The sequence below is a fragment of the Rhinatrema bivittatum genome, unplaced genomic scaffold, assembly GCF_901001135.1.
Source record: "Rhinatrema bivittatum unplaced genomic scaffold, aRhiBiv1.1, whole genome shotgun sequence".
In the NCBI taxonomy this organism is placed as follows: domain Eukaryota; kingdom Metazoa; phylum Chordata; class Amphibia; order Gymnophiona; family Rhinatrematidae; genus Rhinatrema; species Rhinatrema bivittatum.
Genome location: NW_021820250.1, coordinates 6,100 through 28,902, shown reverse-complemented (window position 1 = coordinate 28,902; position 22,803 = coordinate 6,100). Strand labels below are relative to the sequence as shown.

At 44.8% G+C, this 22,803-nt stretch overlaps 1 protein-coding gene across 1 annotated transcript; it reads left to right on the top strand.

Annotated features, from left to right (window-relative positions):
• Window positions 1-2,340: 2,340 nt before the first annotated feature.
• LOC115081291 (cGMP-inhibited 3',5'-cyclic phosphodiesterase A-like) lies at window positions 2,341-22,658 on the top strand (the record flags this gene model as incomplete). The annotated part of the gene is given in 4 exon segments (XM_029585784.1): window positions 2,341-2,355; window positions 2,560-2,817; window positions 7,977-8,131; window positions 22,534-22,658. Coding segments are annotated over 4 exon segments (553 nt in total), but the record flags the coding sequence as incomplete, so codon positions are not given.
• Between the last annotated feature and the right edge of the window lie 145 nt (window positions 22,659-22,803).

Genomic DNA, 22,803 nt, shown 5'->3' with positions numbered 1-22,803 from the left:
GTCTTGAATCTGAAAGAAGACGTTGCACTGTGATCTTCTGCCTAACCTGCTATTAAAAAGAGCACCCACGCCGTGAGTGAAAAGAGCACTCACGGCGTGGGTGCTCTTTTCACGAGCTTGAATGAATGATGTCTACATTTATTTATATGTCAAGTCTCCCAGGTTTTACATTTGAAAAGCTCACTTGCATGGCTTATCTGCTTGCAGATTCGCTGGGCTGCAGATCTCCCTCAGCATCATTTAAGGGTTCTGCTCAGAGCTGCTGGATTGGGCCTACTTTGGATATTTGGGGGAAACGCTCTTATTGGTAATCAAACTTCATCAATTCTTTCCCCATCATCTCCTCGCTGGGATACCGTGGATTTTCCAGAGCGGTTGAATAGGCAGGTTTTTAATGGGGGGAGGGTCCCAGCGTTTCACTGAGTCAATCGGGGACCCGTTCTTCCCATTCATCAGCTGCACAACATCTGAAAGGCTTTCTAACCAGGGCTTGCGGCAGGGAACTGTTTACTTCTGAGCAATCGGCAGCCTGAGAGTCTCCTTCCCACAATCTGGTGCCTTCTCTTATCTAAGGAAGAGGATGTGCTTAGGAAATGAGTTGGGAGGGGGACAACAGATTTAGGGACCTTAAAACAGGAAATTCCATTTGTGTCCCTACAAGGAAAATGGGTAGAAAGTGTGCTTCAGTGGTATTACAGCCGGACAAATGGAGAAGGATGGGGCTCATGAATGCTTGAAAAAGGCACCATACTGGTGGATATGTCCTAAAATACAGGTTCCCTCATGGATCTCTCACTTCACAGCTCTTAATAGGCCCCGGTGCATTAGTTACTTTCTTGGGGGGTATTAGTGGGGCTAATCCTTTGTTGCTTGCCTCCCCTTGGTTCCAGTTACTTTGTCAGGGATGGACGATGCAACGCAGCTCCTATCCGATGTGCCCACAAATCACAGCTTTTCCCTGTCCGTGGTTTGGCTGGGGGGCAGCGTAGGAGGCCTGGGCACTGGGGAAATGCTTAGCTCTGTGCTCACTCAGTGCACATCAGCTACAGATTGGGATGACTTCTTATTATTGTGGTTTTCGCTTTCAGCACCAGGCTGCCTGCGGGTGAAGCATGAATGGTCGAATTTGTTCTCTTTTCCTTCTTCTTCGTAGTCAGATGTCTTACTTTTTCTTTGTATTGTGTCCGTTGATTTTCCTGTTTTTCATTTGACTTTCTTCCGTAATTTTCTGGATACAAAATTCAAACACGTTCTCACTCTGGGCCCTGGCGCAGTCCCGCCTCCCACGCCATTCTCCTCCGGACCCTCTCTTTGTTGCTTGAGGTTTTCTCCACGAGGCGGCAGTGATCCCTGCTTGCTGCTGCCCCGCCAGCGGGAGAGTGAGGCCAGCGCCCTCGTTCACCTGCTCTGCCCAGGGTCCAGGCCGCTGCTGTTTTGTGCACCAGAAAGGAGCCCTGGTGCCGGCCCGGGTCTTCTGCCCTCAAGCAGGGATCGCTCCCGCCCCGGAAAGCAACGAAGAGGGTAAGCGGGTCCAGCAGTGGTGGAACCTGAGAATTTGGTTTTATTTTCTGCTTTTCGTTTCCTTTTTTCTTTTTTTTTTTTTAACAATTTCATTTGTTTGGGATTTTTTTCATTTTAAATAAATGTAAATAAGTGAAATAAAAAAACAAACAACAAAACAAAAAAAAAAAGAAATGAAAAAAAGGTTTCTGCAGAGCTGTAGCTGCTGCCACGGAAGCTGAGCACCCCTGCTCCTCTCTGCAGCAATTTGTTAACCACGGATTTCAGGCAAGGCTCAGCTCACCCCAGGTCAATCGATCAGACTGAGCCACTCCTGATTTTGCCCCATTGCACGCAGGGCATTGTAGTTCGCAGTGGGACAGGACTACAACGCCCTGCATGCAGCAGAAGCAAAACCAGGGCTGGAGCGCCTGATCCATCAAGCTAGAGTGAGCAGCTACAGCCACAACCCAACCAATGTTCCCTGCAAGCCGTGCCTACGTGGAAACAGAGCACGCACAAGAAACGGAAGCTAGAAGGGTGTTCACAGATTTGCACACTACATTGCACACGAGCACTTTTGTACGCACAGCTTACCAAAACTGAACGCCACCGTCTCATGTGCATGCAGACTCATGCTAATTCAGCCCCACTTCACCCCAAGGCACTCTTTAAGGGTTTATTCACTACAGGTTCTCTCCCACTTTATGTCTAAGGGAACAATGCTTAGTAAATACTGGGCCCTAGGGCTGTGAATGGAGCAGAGGAGGTACAGGGCTGTACTCTACGGGCCTTATTCTAAAAAGCACTTACATACTTAAAACTGTTTTACATGTGTCAATGCACTTTATCCATGTAAGTGGGCTTTCGGAAATTGGTACAGTGTATGCCAGTGAATTGTCCATACTCCTGTAAGGGAACTTTACTTGTATAAATGGCTTTTGAAAATTGCTACACTACTAGTTACCTTTCCGCACGTAACTCCTCTGAAAATTCACCTGTAAGGTGATAACCATAGCCAGCAGGCTTATCTTCTCTTATTTGTCTTTTCTCTTGTAGTCTGGAACCAGTGTGGCTGTTGATATTGCTGTTATGGGAGAAGCTCATGGACTCATTACAGACCTCCTTGCCGATCCTTCTCTACCCCCAAATATATGCACCACCCTGAGAGCAGTAAGCAACCTGCTGAGCACCCAGTTAACCTTCCAGCCTATCCACAAGCCTAGGATAAATGCCCTGGCATCATTTAATGAGAAACACACCTGCTCGGACTCAGAGGAATGCCCGGAGAGAGGAGAAAAGATCACCATTCCCAAGGTAGGTACTGCTCTTATCCAGTGAGAGGAGAGCTCTCATTCCCAAGGTAGGTACTGCTCTTATCCAGTGAGAGGAGAGCTATCATTCCTAAGGTAGGTACTGCTCTTATCCAGTGAGAGGAGAGGTATCATTCCTAAGGTAGGTACTGCTCTTATCCAGTGAGAGGAGAGCTCTCATTCCCAAGGTAGGTACTGCTCTTATCCAGTGAGAGGAGAGGTATCATTCCTAAGGTAGGTACTGCTCTTATCCAATGAGAGGAGAGCTCTAATTCCCAAGGTAGGTACTGCTCTTATCCAATGAGAGGAGAGCTATCATTCCTAAGGTAGATACTGTCTTATCCAGTGAGAGGAGAGCTCTCATTCCCAAGGTAGGTACTGCTCTTATCCAATGAGAGGAGAGCTATCATTCCTAAGGTAGGTACTGCTCTTATCCAGTGAGAGGAGAGCTCTCATTCCCAAGGTAGGTACTGCTCTTATCCAATGAGAGGAGAGCTATCATTCCTAAGGTAGATACTGTCTTATCCAGTGAGAAGAGAGCTATCATTCCTAAGGTAGATACTGTCTTATCCAGTGAGAAGAGAGCTCTCATTCCTAAGGTAGGTACTGCTCTTATCCAGTGAGAGGAGAGCTCTCATTCCTAAGGTAGGTACTGCTCTTATCCAGTGAGAGGAGAGCTATCCTTCCTAAGGTAGATACTGTCTTATCCAGTGAGAGGAGAGCTATCATTCCTAAGGTAGGTACTGCTCTTATCCAATGAGAGGAGAGCTATCCTTCCTAAGGTAGATACTGTCTTATCCAATGAGAGGAGAGCTCTCATTCCTAAGGTAGATACTGTCTTATCCAGTGAGAGGAGAGCTATCATTCCTAAGGTAGGTACTGCTCTTATCCAGTGAGAGGAGAGCTCTCATTCCCAAGGTAGGTACTGCTCTTATCCAGTGAGAGGAGAGCTCTCATTCCCAAGGTAAGGTACTGCTCTTATCCAATGAGAGGAGAGCTATCATTCCTAAGGTAGGTACTGCTCTTATCCAATGAGAGGAGAGCTATCATTCCTAAGGTAGGTACTGCTCTTATCCAATGAGAGGAGAGCTATCATTCCTAAGGTAGGTACTGCTCTTATCCAGTGAGAGGAGAGCTATCCTTCCTAAGGTAGGTACTGCTCTTATCCAATGAGAGGAGAGCTATCCTTCCTAAGGTAGGTACTGCTCTTATCCAGTGAGAGGAGAGCTCTCATTCCCAAGGTAGGTACTGCTCTTATCCAGTGAGAGGAGAGCTCTCATTCCCAAGGTAAGGTACTGCTCTTATCCAATGAGAGGAGAGCTATCATTCCTAAGGTAGGTACTGCTCTTATCCAATGAGAGGAGAGCTATCATTCCTAAGGTAGGTACTGCTCTTATCCAATGAGAGGAGAGCTCTCATTCCCAAGGTAAGGTACTGCTCTTATCCAATGAGAGGAGAGCTCTCATTCCCAAGGTAAGGTACTGCTCTTATCCAATGAGAGGAGAGCTCTCATTCCCAAGGTAAGGTACTGCTCTTATCCAATGAGAGGAGAGCTCTCATTCCCAAGGTAGGTACTGCTCTTATCCAGTGAGAGGAGAGCTCTCATTCCCAAGGTAAGGTACTGCTCTTATCCAATGAGAGGAGAGCTCTCATTCCCAAGGTAAGGTACTGCTCTTATCCAGTGAGAGGAGAGCTCTCATTCCTAAGGTAGGTACTGCTCTTATCCAGTGAGAGGAGAGCTCTCATTCCCAAGGTAAGGTACTGCTCTTATCCAATGAGAGGAGAGCTCTCATTCCCAAGGTAAGGTACTGCTCTTATCCAATGAGAGGAGAGCTCTCATTCCCAAGGTAAGGTACTGCTCTTATCCAATGAGAGGAGAGCTATCATTCCTAAGGTAGATACTGTCTTATCCAATGAGAGGAGAGCTATCATTCCTAAGGTAGGTACTGCTCTTATCCAGTGAGAGGAGAGCTCTCATTCCCAAGGTAAGGTACTGCTCTTATCCAATGAGAGGAGAGCTATCATTCCTAAGGTAGATACTGTCTTATCCAGTGAGAAGAGAGCTATCATTCCTAAGGTAGATACTGTCTTATCCAGTGAGAAGAGAGCTCTCATTCCTAAGGTAGATACTGTCTTATCCAATGAGAGGAGAGCTATCCTTCCTAAGGTAGATACTATCTTATCCAATGAGAGGAGAGCTCTCATTCCTAAGGTAGATACTGCCTTATCCAATGAGAGGAGAGCTCTCATTCCTAAGGTAGGTACTGCTCTTATCCAGTGAGAGGAGAGCTATCATTCCTAAGGTAGATACTGTCTTATCCAATGAGAGGAGAGCTCTCATTCCTAAGGTAGATACTGTCTTATCCAATGAGAGGAGAGCTATTACTCCTAAGGTAGATACTGTCTTATCCAATGAGAGGAGAGCTCTCATTCCTAAGGTAGATACTGCCTTATCCAATGAGAGGAGAGCTCTCATTCCTAAGGTAGGTACTGCTCTTATCCAGTGAGAGGAGAGCTATCCTTCCTAAGGTAGGTACTGCTCTTATCCAATGAGAGGAGAGCTATCCTTCCTAAGGTAGGTACTGCTCTTATCCAGTGAGAGGAGAGCTCTCATTCCCAAGGTAGGTACTGCTCTTATCCAGTGAGAGGAGAGCTCTCATTCCCAAGGTAAGGTACTGCTCTTATCCAATGAGAGGAGAGCTATCATTCCTAAGGTAGGTACTGCTCTTATCCAATGAGAGGAGAGCTATCATTCCTAAGGTAGGTACTGCTCTTATCCAATGAGAGGAGAGCTCTCATTCCCAAGGTAAGGTACTGCTCTTATCCAATGAGAGGAGAGCTCTCATTCCCAAGGTAAGGTACTGCTCTTATCCAATGAGAGGAGAGCTCTCATTCCCAAGGTAAGGTACTGCTCTTATCCAATGAGAGGAGAGCTCTCATTCCCAAGGTAGGTACTGCTCTTATCCAGTGAGAGGAGAGCTCTCATTCCCAAGGTAAGGTACTGCTCTTATCCAATGAGAGGAGAGCTCTCATTCCCAAGGTAAGGTACTGCTCTTATCCAGTGAGAGGAGAGCTCTCATTCCTAAGGTAGGTACTGCTCTTATCCAGTGAGAGGAGAGCTCTCATTCCCAAGGTAAGGTACTGCTCTTATCCAATGAGAGGAGAGCTCTCATTCCCAAGGTAAGGTACTGCTCTTATCCAATGAGAGGAGAGCTCTCATTCCCAAGGTAAGGTACTGCTCTTATCCAATGAGAGGAGAGCTATCATTCCTAAGGTAGATACTGTCTTATCCAATGAGAGGAGAGCTATCATTCCTAAGGTAGGTACTGCTCTTATCCAGTGAGAGGAGAGCTCTCATTCCCAAGGTAAGGTACTGCTCTTATCCAATGAGAGGAGAGCTATCATTCCTAAGGTAGATACTGTCTTATCCAGTGAGAAGAGAGCTATCATTCCTAAGGTAGATACTGTCTTATCCAGTGAGAAGAGAGCTCTCATTCCTAAGGTAGATACTGTCTTATCCAATGAGAGGAGAGCTATCCTTCCTAAGGTAGATACTATCTTATCCAATGAGAGGAGAGCTCTCATTCCTAAGGTAGATACTGCCTTATCCAATGAGAGGAGAGCTCTCATTCCTAAGGTAGGTACTGCTCTTATCCAGTGAGAGGAGAGCTATCATTCCTAAGGTAGATACTGTCTTATCCAATGAGAGGAGAGCTCTCATTCCTAAGGTAGATACTGTCTTATCCAATGAGAGGAGAGCTATTACTCCTAAGGTAGATACTGTCTTATCCAATGAGAGGAGAGCTCTCATTCCTAAGGTAGATACTGCCTTATCCAATGAGAGGAGAGCTCTCATTCCTAAGGTAGGTACTGCTCTTATCCAGTGAGAGGAGAGCTCTCATTCCTAAGGTAGATACTGCCTTATCCAATGAGAGGAGAGCTCTCATTCCTAAGGTAGGTACTGCTCTTATCCAGTGAGAGGAGAGCTCTCATTCCTAAGGTAGATACTGTCTTATCCAGTGAGAAGAGAGCTCTCATTCCTAAGGTAGATACTGTCTTATCCAATGAGAGGAGAGCTATCATTCCTAAGGTAGATACTGCTCTTATCAATGAGAGGAGAGCTCTCATTCCTAATGTAGGTACTGCTCTTATCCAATGAGGAGTGCTATCATTCCTAAGGAAAGTCATGTGAGGAGGGAACCCTGAGGAAGAGTTATTTGTAGAAACAGTGGGGGTTATTGCTATGAATGTTTATTTGTAACCTGCTCAAATATGCTTTAATGGTGCAGGATAAAAATGATTTTAATAAATAATTATAAATGTCCTCTACATCTTCAATAATAACTATCACCTTGCCTCCTCCTATCATTTCTCTCCCCATATGCTCTACACCCACTATAATAACCGTCAGCCCTGTCCCATCCTATTGTTCATCATCCCATCCTTGATAGATGAGTGTACAAGTTTTCATATTTAATCCAATGTCCAGCCCTTCTCCACGTCTTACTGCCCAGCGTTGAAATAAAACAGCTTGCAAAATTAATGGAGCTGTTAACTGAACATCCAGCCATGCTGGATTGTTCCTGCCCACCATCACCATCACCCCGCTGGCATCGATCCAGCTGATTCCAATGCAGCTAACTCTACTACCAGTTGAATTGCTAGGTTGTGCTTCTCTTATCTGCCCCTTGTTTTCCTCTTCTTGCTTCTTACTTGCCTTTACTCTGACGGGAGTGAAGGGTAGTTGTCTGCAATATTGAAAGTCCCTCGCTCTCTACCTGTCCCAAGCATACCTGAATTCTCTCACCATTCTGATTAATACCACATCTGCTGGTAGGTTATTCCAGAATCTACCGTCCTTTCAATAAAGAAGGATTTCCTCATCTTCCCTCTACACATTTCTCCTTCTAACTTCATATCAAGACCTCTGTTCTTGAAATTTCTTTCTCCTTGGAGAATTTCACCTTCCTGTAATTTATTGAAGGCTGCTAAGATCAGGTCCTACCTTCCCTTCTTTCCTCTAGTGAGTGTTTTGAGCCTCTCGTTGTAGGGTTCATCTTCTGCTCGGTAGGTGAGTGCATGTTACCAGAGAGTGCTATGGGATGCTGCATCTTTTCATTGACTTCAGTGCTGATTTCTGCTCTTCCTCCCCTCTGTCCTCAGCGCCTCAGAAGGAGTCTTCCTCCAGGGCTCTTACGACGAGTTTCATCAACATGGACAACAACTACATCGGCCACAGGTCTGCCCACATTGGAGCCAGCACCTGTAAGGAGAGACCGCAGTGGCAGCCTCAAACCTCAAGACGCCCCTTCCTCCGGGTGAGCAAGAAGCACTCTCATGTGGTCAGCATTGTATTCACGTAGGGCCAGCAGCTTGACCCTTGTAGCTTCTGAGAGTTCCCCAAACACCACATACCTTTACTTTCTGAGGGACCAAAACTCTAAATTGAAAATATGGAGCATGAAGAGAATAGTCAGGCAATAGAGTGCACGTTTCTATAGCTTCTGCCCTTCAAAAGGAAGCCGTATAGCGCAGAGAGAAAACTGCCTGCAGGTGCAGAGAAGTCAGCGTCCCACTGTGCAAGGCTCTGAATAATAGGGAATGCTGCTGGCGAAATATGGAGGGGATCCAAAGCAGGTGGATCAGAGGGAGGGCGCACAGGTTAATTATTTTCCAAATTATTGCTTTGATATCTGCATGGGTGTAAATAACTAGAACCGTATTTGTAAAGTAGAAGCAAAGGGACTTCTCCATTAACCTAAATAATTATTCTGGAGGCGGCAAAGTGGCTGTTTGTTTAAAATCTTTTCTATACCATCGCAGCGGTTTACGTGTAGGCACATAAATTAAGGTAGGTGGGTGCGTACTATCGTACATTCTAACAGGTGCCACAAAAGTTTCGGATACAATATATCCTTATAAGATGGTCAATTGTTTCGTGACAAAGGTCATGACCAGTTGGACCAGTAAGGTACTATTCCCTGGTAAAATTCATATTCTCTGTGTTTTACACTTAAGTTTGTTGGGAAATAGAATTGTTGGGCTATTATAATGCACATTTCTGAGAATGGTGCTGTGTGCTGGTGTTCTTCTGCCTATTCCTGTATATTTGCTTGTTTAAAAAGCCATGTTTTTAAACTCCTCTTAAAGGTTTTGAGATCTCTTTGCAATCTGATCTCTAGAGGCACTGTGTTCCAAAGTGTGGGGCCTGCTAAAGATAAGGCCCTTTCTCTCACTTGGGTTAGTCTCGCTGTCTTTACTGAAGGAATGGTTAAGAGAGCTTTGTTTGCTGAGCGAAGGTTTCTGTGTGGGCTGTGTACTCGTAGTGCCCTGTTTAGCCAGTCCACTTTTTCATCATGTATTATTTATGTGCTCAATAGGTAACCAATGTAATTCCGCTAGGGTTTCAGTTATATGGTCTCTCCTTCTTTTGCCAGTTAGTATTCTAGCTGCTGTGTTTTGAAGTATTTGAAGTGGCCTTAATGTTATATTTGGGAGTCCTAGTAAAAGTGCATTACAGTAGTCGGTGCTGGAGAAAATCAGCGCCTGAAGTACTGTTCTGAAATCAGTTGGTGTTAGTAGTGGTTTTAGTCTTCTGAGGATCATGAGTTTTGCATAGCCTTCTTTTACTTTTAGCGATATGTGTTGCTAGATTGATTTCTGGGTCCATTATTATTCCAAAGTTCCGTACTTTTTCAGCTAGGTCAATTTTCTGGTTGTTTTTGAGTATTATTGGAGTTTGAATGATTTCGATATTTTTTCTTTCTAAGAGGTAGATCTTCAAAACATACGCGCGAGCGTACTTTTGTTCGCGCCATTGGCGCGAACAAAAGTACGCCAGATTTTATAAGATACGCGCATAGCCGTGCGTATCTTATAAAATCTGGGGTTGGTGCGCGCAAGGCTGCGCAAAATCGGCAGCCTGCACGCGCCAAGCCGCGCAGCCTGCCTCCGTTCCCTCCGAGGCCGCTCCGAAATCGGAGCGGCCTCGGAGGGAACTTTCCTTCCGCGTCCCCCACCCCCCAGCCCTACCTAAATCCCCCCCCTACCTTTGTTGGGCAAGTTACGCCTGCTTGAAGCAGGCGTAACTTGCGTGCGCCGCTCTGGCATCCCCCGGCACAGGCCGCAGTGCCGGGGGACTCGGGACCACCCTCCCGGCCCGCCCCCGAACCGTCGCCACACCCCTGGACCCGCCCCAGACCGCCCCCTGCCCCCGGACACGCCCCCTCCCGCCCCTTTTACGAAGCCCCGGGACTTACGCGCATCCCGGGGCTTTGCGCGTATCGGCGGCCTATGCAAAATAGGCGCGCGTAAATCCAGGAGGATTTACGTGCGCAGGGGTTTTAAAATCTACCCCAAAGTGTAGAAATTCTGTTTTTTCAATGTTAATCACAAGTTCCATTTGGTTTAGTAATTGTTTTATTATGTCTAGGTACATGTTAGCTAGCTTTAACGTTTTCTCTAATGTGTCCTTGATTGGAAGAATTAGTTGAATGTCGTCTGCGTAAATGTAATGTAAGATTCCCAATCCTGCTAGTAGATGACATAAGGGCAACATGTATATATTAAAGAGGGTTGCGGACAGGGCTGATTCCTGTGGTACTCCTGTTTAGAGATATATTTTTTGATAATACATTATTGATCTGAACTTGAAAGAATCTATTATCTAGGTATGAACTGAACCAATTTATTGTTTTGCTGTGTAGTCCAATTTCTTCTAATCTTTTTAGTAGTATTTTATGGTTTACTGTGTCTAATGCTGCTGATAAGTCTAGCATTATTAAAATGTAATGTTTACCGCTATCAAAACCTCTTAGAATGTTATCTATTAGCGAGAGAAGTAGTGTTTCAGTTCTGTAGTGCTTGCGAAATCCATGTTGTGACGGGTACAGTATGTTATTATTATCTAGGTGTTCAGCTAGCTGTTTCTGTACTGTTTTTTTTCTATTAGTTTGGCTAGTAAGGGAAGATTTGAGACTGGGCGGTAGTTGTTTTCTTTCTTTATGATTGGTTTAATAATTGCCCCTTTCAATATATCTGGCATTGTTCCTTCGTCTAGGGATAGGTTTATGATCTTAGCTAGTGTTGGGGAGACTGTGTTAGCTGTTTTTTTTAGGTCTAATGTTGGTATTGAGTCGATTATGTGTGCAGCCGGGTTTAGGTTTTTTAGCATGGATTCGACTTCCATCCGGATATCTCAATAAATGATGACCATTGGTTCATGTCTCTTTTTTGCATTTTAATTTCTTGTTTGGTAGTATTAAGTAGTTTGGTTCTTAAGTTTGTAATTTTGTCACCGAAGAATTTGGCAATTTCGTTACATTTTGATTCTGGTATATTTTGAGGTGATTCTTGTTTGCCATTGGTGAGATTTGATACTATTGAGAATAAGGTTCTTGGGTTATTAGCAAACTTTTCTATTTTCTTGCTGTAGTATTCCTTTTATACATTAAGGATTAGTTGTTTATAGAAAACTAGATGTTTTCTGTATTTAGTTAGGGTTTCGGTTGTTTTGTGTTTTCTCCATCTTTTTTCTATTGTCCTGAGAGTCCTTTTTGCATTTTTTACTTTTTCGTTATGGCAGGGATTATTTTGTTTTGATTCTTTTTTCGTATTGATTTGATGGGGTTTATTTCATCTGCTATTTTTTTTTTTGGTAAGTCTAACCATGTTTCTGTAGCAGAAATGCAGTTGTTGTAGTCAATATCTGTTAGTTTTTCTTCTAGTTTTTTAATATTGAAAGGTGGTCGATATTTAAATTCTAAGGGTTTATAATTTTGTTTGATTTGAGGTTTAAGGAATTTTACATTGGAATGAATAAGGAAGTGGTCTGACCAGGGAATTTGCGTGTAATCAGTTTTAGAGTGTTCTAAACAGTTGTGGTTGATGAAGGTGAGATCGAGAGAATGTCCAGCTTTATGTGTTGGTTTATCCGTTATTAGTGAGAAGCCTAATGCTGTCACAGTGTCTGGCATGTATTTGATAAAAGGTGGACGTCCATGTGAAGATTAGAATCCCCTAGCACGATGGTAGGTTTAGAGATGTTTAAGTGTGGTGTGAGAAACTCGATTAGTGGTGAGATATTTAATTCTAGGAGGCTTGGAGGGCAGTAGATAAGGCATATCTGTATATTGTTTGTATCAAAAATAGCAATTTCATGATTTGGGGGGGGGGGTTGGTTTACATTTGAAGGTTTTTTCATAATTAGCATGAGTCTGCCACCGCGCTTGTTTATTCCAGGGACTGAAAACACCTCGTCGTTTTTATGTGCTATTTGATTTTTTAGTACTACGTCTGATTTTTTTTAACCAGGATTCAGTTGTTGCAACAAAGTTTGGTTTATTGTCATAGGGTAAATCCATGATGATTGGGAATTTTGTTGCGACTGATTGTGCATTTACTAGGAAGAATGTTAACATTAAGAGGTTGTTTATGGCAGGGTTTTTTGAAATAGGAGTCCTTTTTATTTATTTATTTTATTTATTTAAAAACTTTTCTATACCGTCGTTTAGTGGTCTACCATCACAACGGTTTACAGGCAGGCACGTGAATAGGTTTGGATTGGTTTATAACTTATCTAGGAGGTGCCAAAACTTTTCGGTTACATGATTCAGATAATATACGCTATGTGGAATGTGGATTGGAAATTCCATTTATATGATTAATAGAAATCCATACATGAGAGATACTGTATTTTTCTTTACGTTAAGACTTAAGTATGAGAAAAAAATAATAAGAAAGCATATATGTTATTTGGTGACTTTTAACTGTGTGTAGAAGTTCTTTTTCTCTTTCTTGTTTTTATTAATACTTACTCCCCACTCTCATTTTGAAAGGCTTTTTTGAAGAGCCCTGTTTTTAAACTCTTTTTGAAAAGTTTAAATCTCTCATTAATCTTAATTCGAGTGGCATTGTGTTCCATAATATTGGACCGGCTAGGGATAGAGCTCTCTCTCTTACTTGCGTCAGTTTTGCTGTCTTTACAGAGGGGATGGTTAGTAGAGCTTTATTGGCTGATCTGAGGTTTCTCTGGGGGACATGTAGTCGTAGTGCAGTGTTTAGCCAGTCAGTATTTTGCTCATAGATTAGTTTGTGAATTGTGCATAGGGTTTTAAATTGCACTTTGTTCAATTGGCAGGCAGTGTAATTCTGTGAGTGTTTGAGTGATGTGATCCCTTCTGCTTTTTCCTGTTAGTTTTATCTGTAAAAGGTTATTTTGTGATTTTTTCTTTGTCTCCTTTGTTATATGTCTAGTTTTGTTCTTTAAATAATTATTTCCATATTTGCCTTTGTTCAAGCAAACAGTGATTGGTTGTTTAGTTGGCACTTCTCTTTCCTCATCCATGTTCCAAGCTGGCTGGTTTAGACTTGTGGCTTTCTCGGGCGTTCTTGGTTTCTCTGGGGTGTACGAAGGAGCGTACCAAGAGGCATGCCCCTTTGTTGCGCCCCTTCGTTGCGTGACGCCTGTGCGCGGTACCTCTGGTTCCTCTCCGCGATTTAAATGCCCCCTCTTGGCGTGCTTTCTGACGTCGGTGATGTCAGCAGCGGCAGCCAAGGGGGAGGAGCACGGCAGCACTTCCAGGGTCCTCGGGAGCGATGCAGCACGGCGTCTGAAATGAGAAAAAAAACCAAAGAGAATCTGGTCCAGCAGGAGAGCAGGTAATACAGGGAGACACCACAAGGGAGATAGGGAGAGGGAGAAAAGAAAAAGGAACAGGAGCCTTCGGTGTTCCTCAGGCAGGTCGGCAGCAGGGCAGTGCGCTGGTCACACAGGCAGCTGAGAATTTGTTCTGATTTATAAAAAAAACATTTATAACACATCGAGTGTGCAGAGCGTGGTACAAGAATCATGTGACTGAGCACACTTGTACACATTTCCAATTACACATAAAAGCAGGTCCTAAAAATGCATTGAGCAATGTGAGGCCTTTCTACATAAATCACTTTTAATCAAACAAATTAAATGTGGCAAAGTTAGCATGCAGGTATTTCTGCCCAGATAAAGTGCATCTTCTGAAAGATAAGAGCATTCTGCAGAACACTCACCAGAAGCCTTTATTGCCTGATGTTCAGCACTCCCATTTCACAGCCCTTTGCCTCATCTCCTTACGGTGGTCAGAGGAGGCAGAAGGGGTTAAGAACATAAGAATTGTTCTGCTGGGTCAGACCAAAGGTCCGTAGAACCCAATATCCTGCCTCCAACAGGGATCAATCTAGGTCACAAGCAGGGGCAGATTGACCTATCGGGGGATTGGGATTTTCTTTTTGGTATTATAAAGTTTCCAACCAAAGTATTAGGGGGCGCCACGAGCAGTGGTATCCCGAGGGGAGCCATTGCCCCCGGGCGCAAGGAGGCTTATGCGGCCGCTGAGCAGCAACAGACAGATGGGCAGGGCCGTGGTGAGGCTCACGTCACCACGGCCCGAAGAAAAAGATCGCGTTTAAACGCGCTGATGCTCCTCCTCCTTCCTGCCTGTGCAGCCCCGGAAGTAAACGTTGCCGGAGCCGCGTGGGCAGGAAGGAGGAGGAGCATCAGCGCATACAGAAGAGGAGCAGCGGCCGGAGAAGAGGAAGAGGCCCGGTAGCAGGGCCGCCGCAGCCCGAGAAGATCAGGGCCGCTGCAGAGCCCATCCTGCAGCGACCCGCGAAGAGGAGGCACAGAGGTGAGAGAGAGGCTGAGGGTCTGTAGAGTGTGTGTCTGCGTGCGTGTATGAGATGAGTTGAGAAATTGTGTGTGGGAGTGAGGATCTGAATGTTTGCAGAGACAGCATGTGAGAGCCTGTGTGTGTGTGAGAGAGACAGCATGTGCAAGAGAGAGACTGTGAATGAATGATTGTATGAGAGAGAGCATGTGAGAGTGAGAGCCTGTGCTTGAGCAAGACAGCATGTGGGAGTGAGAGAGAGCCTGTGTGTGTGAGAGTCAGACAGCATGTGCCAGTGAGAGACTGTGTGTATGAATGATTGTATGAGAGAGAGCATGTGACAGTGAGAGCCTATGCTTGAGCTAGATAGCATGTGGGAGTGAGAGAGAGCCTGTGTGTGTGAGAGTCAGACAGCATGTGCCAGTGAGAGACTGTGTGTATGAATGATTGTATGAGAGACAGTATGTGACAGTGAGAGCCTGTGTAAATGAATGATTGTATGAGAGAGCATGTGACAGTGAGAGCCTGTGTGTATGAATGATTGTATGAGACACAGCATGTGACAGTGAGAGCCTGTGTGTATGAATGATTGTATGAGAGAGAGAGCATGTGACAGTGAGAGCCTGTGTGTATGAATGATTGTATGAGAGAGAGCATGTGCCAGTGAGAGCCTGTGTGTATGAATGATTGTATGAAAGAGAGCATGTGCCAGTGAGAGCCTGTGTGTATGAATGATTGTATGAGAGAGAGCATGTGACAGTGAGAGCCTGTGTATGAATGATTGTATGAGAGAGAGCATGTGCCAGTGAGAGTCTGTGTGTATAAATGATTGTATGAGAGAGAGAGCATGTGACAGTGAGAGCCTGTGTATGAATGATTGGATGAGAGAGAGCATGTGCCAGTGAGAGCCTGTGTGTATGAATGATTGTATGAGAGACAGCATGTGACAGTGAGAGCCTGTGTGTGTGAGAAAGAGAAATGCATGTGAGAATGAGAACCTGACTGTGTGTTTGAGGGAAGAAGATGGAGAGAAAAGAAACAGAAAAAAAGACAATATAAAAGGAATTGGCAAAAAAATAAGAAAGGGAAGGTGGGAAAAAAAAAGCCTGTGACCAACCGATTAGAAAACTAAGATCAGCCAGCAAAGGTAAAAAAAAAATAAATTACTTTTTAGTGATTGGCACATGTAATCTTTGGGAATGTGCAAGAATAGCACTTTCTCTATGCGGATCTCACAATGTACGAGATCAACATGGAGGAAGTGGAAGCCCACGGGGCCTGCACAGAGGAGGCAGCAGAATGGGCTTCAGTGCCAGTAGCAGCAATCAGCGCCTCCCCAATAGCCACGCGGCAGCAGTGACAGTGGCAGCAGAGGAATGAGAGAGGCTCCGAGGTTGCTGGCAAAAGAGAGGGGGGTCTCTGCCTTTAGTGTGTGCATGTGTATGAATGGGACTCTGCCTGGGGGTGTATGTGTGTGAGAATGAATGTGTGCAGGCCTGGGGGATGGGGAGGGAGTGGTGTGAAAATGAATGGGATCCTGCCTGAGGGTCAGTGTGTGTGAGTGTGAGAGCATGAGTGTGTATGAGAAAATCCAAGGGAGTAAGAGTTTGTGTGTGTGTGGGGGGGGGGTGTGTGGAGGGGGAGTGTCTTAGAGCCTGAGAGTGTGTGTCAGTGTCTGTGAGAGCGAGAGGTTATGGTGGGTATAAGAGCATGAATGTGTATGTAAACTTTTACAATGTCCCTCTCAGCCGTCTCTTTAGCCTGCGCTGGATCTCATCATAAGAAAGATGCTCCATCCCCTTTACCATGTTCCAGTTCTGCTCTGTCCTTCTTGAGATGGGACGAGCAGAACACACACAGTACTCCAGGTGCGGTCATAGAGCTAGAGGAGGATGCAGTTCCTTACTAATGTCTCTCGAGTAGCATGAGAATCTGTGCGATGCTTATGCTGATGGATTATGTGAAACTCTACAACCTGTCTTTATTCTATGTTTGTATTATCCAGCTTTAAGTGCCAGTAAAAGTTACTCTTGTTTTGGAGTGCACCCAGTTGTGGACTTGTTTTTGAGAGATGATGTGCATGAATCTTTTGGGCCTTATAGTTTTGCTGTCTCCCATGGAAGACTCCTGACCCAAAGCTGCAGCCAGATTTTCCTCAACCTCTGTAGCAAATGAAGGTGACCTCTTGCCTTTTCTAGGGAGTTCTCTATAAAAAGGTTACATTTTGGCACCCAAAGGGAACTGGAGAAGGGGTTTAAAAACCATTTTTGTATGCTTTTGTTAAAACCGCATCAATTCAGACATTTAAAAATGGTTTCGTTGAAATTTTTACATTTTGATGATTCCGAGATGGCTGCTATTCCCACCAGTGGGCTTTTCTGAAGAGGGAACAAGGAACGAGAATGCATGCATCCTCAAGGAAGAGGTATTCCACTCAGAGTGTCCCCAAGACCAACAAGAACCAACTGGAAGAGGGAAGCAACATAGAAGTGACCCATGCTGGAGGGTGTAACCATCACCTACAGCCAGTTTGCATAATTGAGGAGCCAGGAGTTGGTGTGTTGATGGATTTTCGTACCGTTATGCAGGCACTTGTTTCACCTAAACTTGACTATTGCAATGCCTTATTACTGGGAGTACTAAACTCAACTGTTCATCCTTTACAGCTACTGCAAAACGCAGCGGCACGTTTATTGACTAATACGAAGAAATATGACCATATTTCCCCAGTTTTAAGAGACCTACATTGATTACCAATTCAGACGCGAATCCTATACAAATGTCTACTGTTAATACATAAAACAGTCTATGGCAAAAACACCGAATGGCTAAATGCCTCCCTCCATATTCATACGCCAGTACGTAATTTAACATCTCTCGGGAAAGCATTGCTAACGATACCATCACCAAAAATAGCACATTTGAGTTCAGTCAGAGAAAGGTCACTATCTCTGGCTGGTCCAAAAATTTGGAATTCATTGCCTCTCGATATCAGAACAGAACCTAGCATACAGAGATGGTAATTATCGATTTAATAATATTTTAAGAATATTGTACACAAACAATCATTTAAATGATTATATGTAACCAGTGTTATTGTAGTTTAGGTTGGAGATATTGTATACTAATAATCCTAATTGACTATATGTAATAGCCTTTGTAATCTAGATTAGGGATCTTAGGTTAAGTAGTTGTCATGATCCCGGTTTAGGGATTGTACATTACTTTTAAGTGATTAATTATTTATGGAGGTTTTAGGAATTTTAGGTTTAAGTAGTTGTTTTAATGCCAGGTTTAGGAACTTACATTTAACAAATTAATTGCTCATTTTAGTTTTTTAATTGAAGAAATATGAAGTGTTTAGTTGTCTTTTATGTTATAATTTTATTACACTGTTAATTGATTTGTAATTTTGTTGCACTGTTAACCGACTTGAAATCTTTTCAGAAAGGTCGGTATATAAAAAATGTACAAATAAATAAATAAACAATTTAACCTAGAAACATGATGACAGAAAAATGCCATACCATCTTTTGTGGGGATCTCCCTACCTTTCCAAATAAAAGACATTTAGATCTTATTATGGCCACTGTTCTTCTGAGGTTTCACTCTTCCCATATCTGCTAGGGATGTGAATCGTTTTTGAACGATTAAAATTATCGTCCGATAATTTTAATATCGTTCTAAACCGTTAGAGTACACAATACAATACAAATGCCCACGATTTATCGTCAGGAGCATTTATATTGTATCGTTAAATAGGGCACGGGAATTATTTGGGGGAGGGTGGGAAAACCGGCACACCAACACAACCTCTAAACCCACCCCGACCTTTTAAAACAAATTCCTTACACTCCCCCACCCTCCCGAACCCCCCCAAAATGTTAAATTACCTGGTGGTCCAGTGGGGGGGGGTCCCCGGCGCGATCTTCCGCTCTCGGGCCATCGGCGCCATTTTGGCTACCACTGATAAAAAGGCGCCGATGGCCCAAAAAAAACAAACCCACCCCGACCCTTTTCAAATTACCCCTTTGCTTCTCCCACCCTCCCAACCCTCCCAAAAACCTTTTAGATGTTCCTGGTGGTCTAGCGGAGGGTCCAGGAGCCATCCCTTCAATCGTGCCGGTCCCGGTGCTGGAGGTTTCAAAATGGCGCCGATCGCCTTTGCCCTTACCTTGTCACAGGGAGCGACCGTCGCTCCCTGTGACAAGGTAAGGGCAAAGGCGATCGACTGCCAGAATGGCGCTGATCGCCTTTTGGGGGGGTCGGGAGGGTGGGAGAAGCAAAGGGGTAATTTGAAAAGGGTCGGGGTGGGTTTTTTTTTTTGGGCCATCGGCGCCTTTTTATCAGTGGTAGCCAAAATGGCGCCGATGGCCCGAGAGCAGGAGATCGCGCCGGGGACCCCCCCCCCCCGCACTGGACCACCAGGTAATTTAACATTTTTTTGGGGGGGGGGGGGTCGGTGGGGTTTTGTTTATCTGCTCAGGCCTCACTAAAAATTTAACAATGTGAATTGGAATCATTCCGATTCCAATTCACAATCTCTAACAATCCGATTTTTCCCTCCCACCATCCGAACCTGATGGTTAAGACGATCGGGCACACGATTCACATCTCTAATATCTGCTGTCTTCATGCTTTACATGTGTGATGCTTGCATGGGGCTCTGATAAAGATCACTCTGCAGCTGTTTGTGCTGTATTCTTGCTTTATGTGTATAAGTGTGACTCCTGCATTCAGTCTGGATCAAGATCTTCTCTTCGTCTTCCAGTACTAAATTCCTGCTTTATGTGTTTCCATGGGATTAATGCATGGGGCTCTGATGGAGATTAGGTCACATAATGGTCAGGGTGACCGAAACAGGAAGGGTTTTCAAAATCTGTAAATAGTTTTGTAGCGGGTTCCCTAGTTGGCTGGAACAGGAGAGCTACATAAAGGCAGGGTTCACTGGTGGAAGGGGAGGGGATAACCCTCGGGATATCTTCCTGCTTCTCACTCACTCCCAGTATAGATAGCACTGGGCAGGGGTATTCTCAGCTGGTAATTAGGCTCACCAGGGGATTCCAAGTACAAAAAGATCCATGGACTCCGAGGGTAGTGTTCAAATTATACTTAAAGCTGGAAAAATAAGATCCAGTCCAAAAAGATGAAGAACAAAGGTAACTTCAGGAAAAATCAGAATGCAAACACAAAGGCCTTTCTGTCCATGGAAAATCTCCCCAGCTAAACCAGTGCCTACTCTTCAAGCTCCAGCATAAAGAAAAGGCTGGAGAGGAGAAAATCCTCCTGACCAAAAGCAGATCTCAAAACAGTTGGCTCCAGCAATCTGTACAAAATTTTCAAAGTCCAAAAACTAGGAAACAGCAAAAGTCAACCATCTCCAACCTCGCTGTTAATTGGTCACAAAGGGAAAAGATGAAGAAGCCAATCTTCAGGATCCCGGGGATTTGCCCTTCTCTCAGGAAACGGATTCAACTCCAAACTCCACGCCGCTCCCCAGCTCGCCTTCCCTCTAACTCTGAGCGTGCGCACAGGGCACTTTATCCCCATAAAAAGGTGGAGATAAAGCAAGGGAAGGACTCAAAGATGCAGAACCCCTCTCTAGATGAAATATAGAGCAAAATACCCTTAGTCACATGTTCTTCAGAAATTAGAGAAATAGAAGTCTTGACTTTACGTAACGTGTTCACTGTATGCGGAGGCTGCTGTGTTGTGCAGTTCAAACTCTTGATGCATTCCTGTCTTGGGTCAGTATCTCCAGATGGGCAGAAATGAACCTCACTCATCAGCCACAGTACGTTGAGGGTATGATCTCTTTCTTTTCTTAATATTTGCATTCAGGGCTGGTGCGTCCATTAGGCGAACTAGGCAGTCGCCTATGGCGCCGACCCTTAGGGGGCGCCAAAGAGCAGCCATGTGATGCCGTGAGTGGAGCCTTTCCCACTCGTGGCAAAGAGGAGTAGAGATTCGTTGGGCCACGAGTAGCGTGCGAACGAGGTGGGAGTCGGTGCCGAGACCTGCGGAGGGGCAGCGCAGGGGTGACGCGACGTGACTGGAGAGGGGGGCGGGCACAAGGCAGAAGTCGCCTAGGGCGCCTACTACCATTGCCCTGGCCCTGTTTGCATTGTGTAAAAGAGCTTCCTTCTGCAGCTCATTGACTACAATATGTACAGGCAACATATCAAGGTGAGCTTGGAAGTTCTTTTTAATCAGGCCATTGGCATCTAAAACAATTGAGATTATTTCTGCATCTTTCTGCCACATTTTCCTGGTCTCTGATATGTTTGATGATGATGAGCAAACTAAGGGCCAGATTCATTAAGGCTTTTCTCCCATTTTGTCTCTCTGGGAAAAACCCTTAGGGCCGGATATTAAGAGATACGCGCGGGAGTAGATTTGTTCGCGCTACCCGGCGTGCACAAATCTACACCCGATTTTATAACATGCGCATACAGCTGCGCGCATGTTATAAAATCCAGGGTCGGCGCGCGCAAGGGGGTGCACAATTGTGCAACTTGTGCACGCCAAGCCACGCAGCCTTCCTCCTCGGAGGGAACTTTTCTTCCACCCCTATGCATCAGTGCCCTGGACTCATATTCCTACATCATATTATACATCGGGAGGCGCTATGCATCAGTGCCCTGGACTCATATTCCTACACCGTATTATACATCGGGAGGCGCTATGCATCAGTGCCCTGGACTCATATTCCTACATCATATTATACATCGGGAGGCGCTATGCATCAGTGCCCTGGACTCATATTCCTACACCGTATTATACATCGGGAGGCGCTATGCATCAGTGTCCTGGACTCATATTCCTACACCGTATTATACAACGAATTAGGCGAATAACCCGGTAAGATTGCTAGTTCTAAAATGCTCGGACCTGAATGCCGAATTCCAAAGTAAAGCTTGCACCTGGCAAATGGAACAACATAGCTGATGCTCTTTCTCACTTCTTGCAGTGGTGTTTCAGGACATTGACACCAGAGGCCAAGTGCAACCCTTGAGAATCCCGGCAGGGCTATGGAAATCGGGGCAATAAGTATCCTAGTGGTTAGAGCAGTGGGCTGAGAGCCAGGGAAGCCAACGTTCAAATCCTACTGACTCTCCCTGTGACCTTGGGCAAGTCACGTCACCCTACATTGCCTCAGGTACAAACCTAGGGGTCAATTTTAAAAGCATTGCTCGTGCACGAATGCCCATGTACACGAGCATGTGGGCCACGCGTGAGCAACGTGGATTTTAAAAGCTGCGATTTATGCATGAGCAAAAAATAAGGGGGTAGAAAAGAGCCGTGAAATGGGCAGGTCCTGGGTGTTCCAGGGCGGGGCCAGCAGTTACACGGAGACCGCGGTGCACGGTGGCTTGTTTGCCACATAACTTTACTGCTGCTCCTGATGAGGAGCAAGTTGGCAGATCTTGCATTTTAGGGGTCTGAGTCAACTGGAGGGCATGCAGGATGAAGAGCCAGAGGGGTCTGGATGACCTTGATATTTACTGGGCAAACTGGGGAACTAATTATAAAAAATGAGAATGTCCCTCGCGTAAGCATGTTTTAAAATCCATGTTAAAGCTGACAAAGTCCTATGGAAGATACACGAAGTAGATTTGCTCAAGTAACTGCTTAAAATTAGAGGCATACTTATACCCGGTACATGTATTTTCAGTCATACGTGTGCTGGTGCGCTCATGATTTAAAATCCCAGTGCATCCCTGCTCGCGTGCCAATATGTGCACTTGTTTTAAAATTAGCCTGTCAGATTTTAAGCCATCTGGGGCAGGGACTTACTACTTCTATCTGAATTTGTTAGCCATTTCAGCTACCAATGAAAATGTGTGAGCTAAATGTAAAATAAAGAAATAAAACCTCTTAGTACTTGACGATCTTCCATCTCTCCATATGTAGCATAGAATAGTCACTTGGTATTGACACTTCTATTAGAAGTGCTGTTTTTGTGTTTTTCTCCCATCACCAGGCTCTTTATCGCTTGGTGTGTCACGTACCTGCACTGCTGTTGTTTTCCTCATGCTTATCTTGCACTAACAGCTCTTTGTCCCCTGGTTTTACAGTACCTTTATGCCAGACTCATGGAACAGCTCCATTTCACCGAATATAACCAAAAGCCGTTCCTTCTCCACCTCCTATCCTGTCTCCACTGCCAACCATCTGAATTCAAAAAGACAAAGCCGGCAAGGTGAACTATTTTTTTCCTATTTTGCTTCATCACATGCTGTTGGTGTGTCAGCATAGCGTAGTCTGGGAAGTGTGGGGTCTGTTCAGTGCAGCTGGAGTGCTCTCTCCCACTGTAGAGGATATAAAGGAGTGGATGGACGAATAGT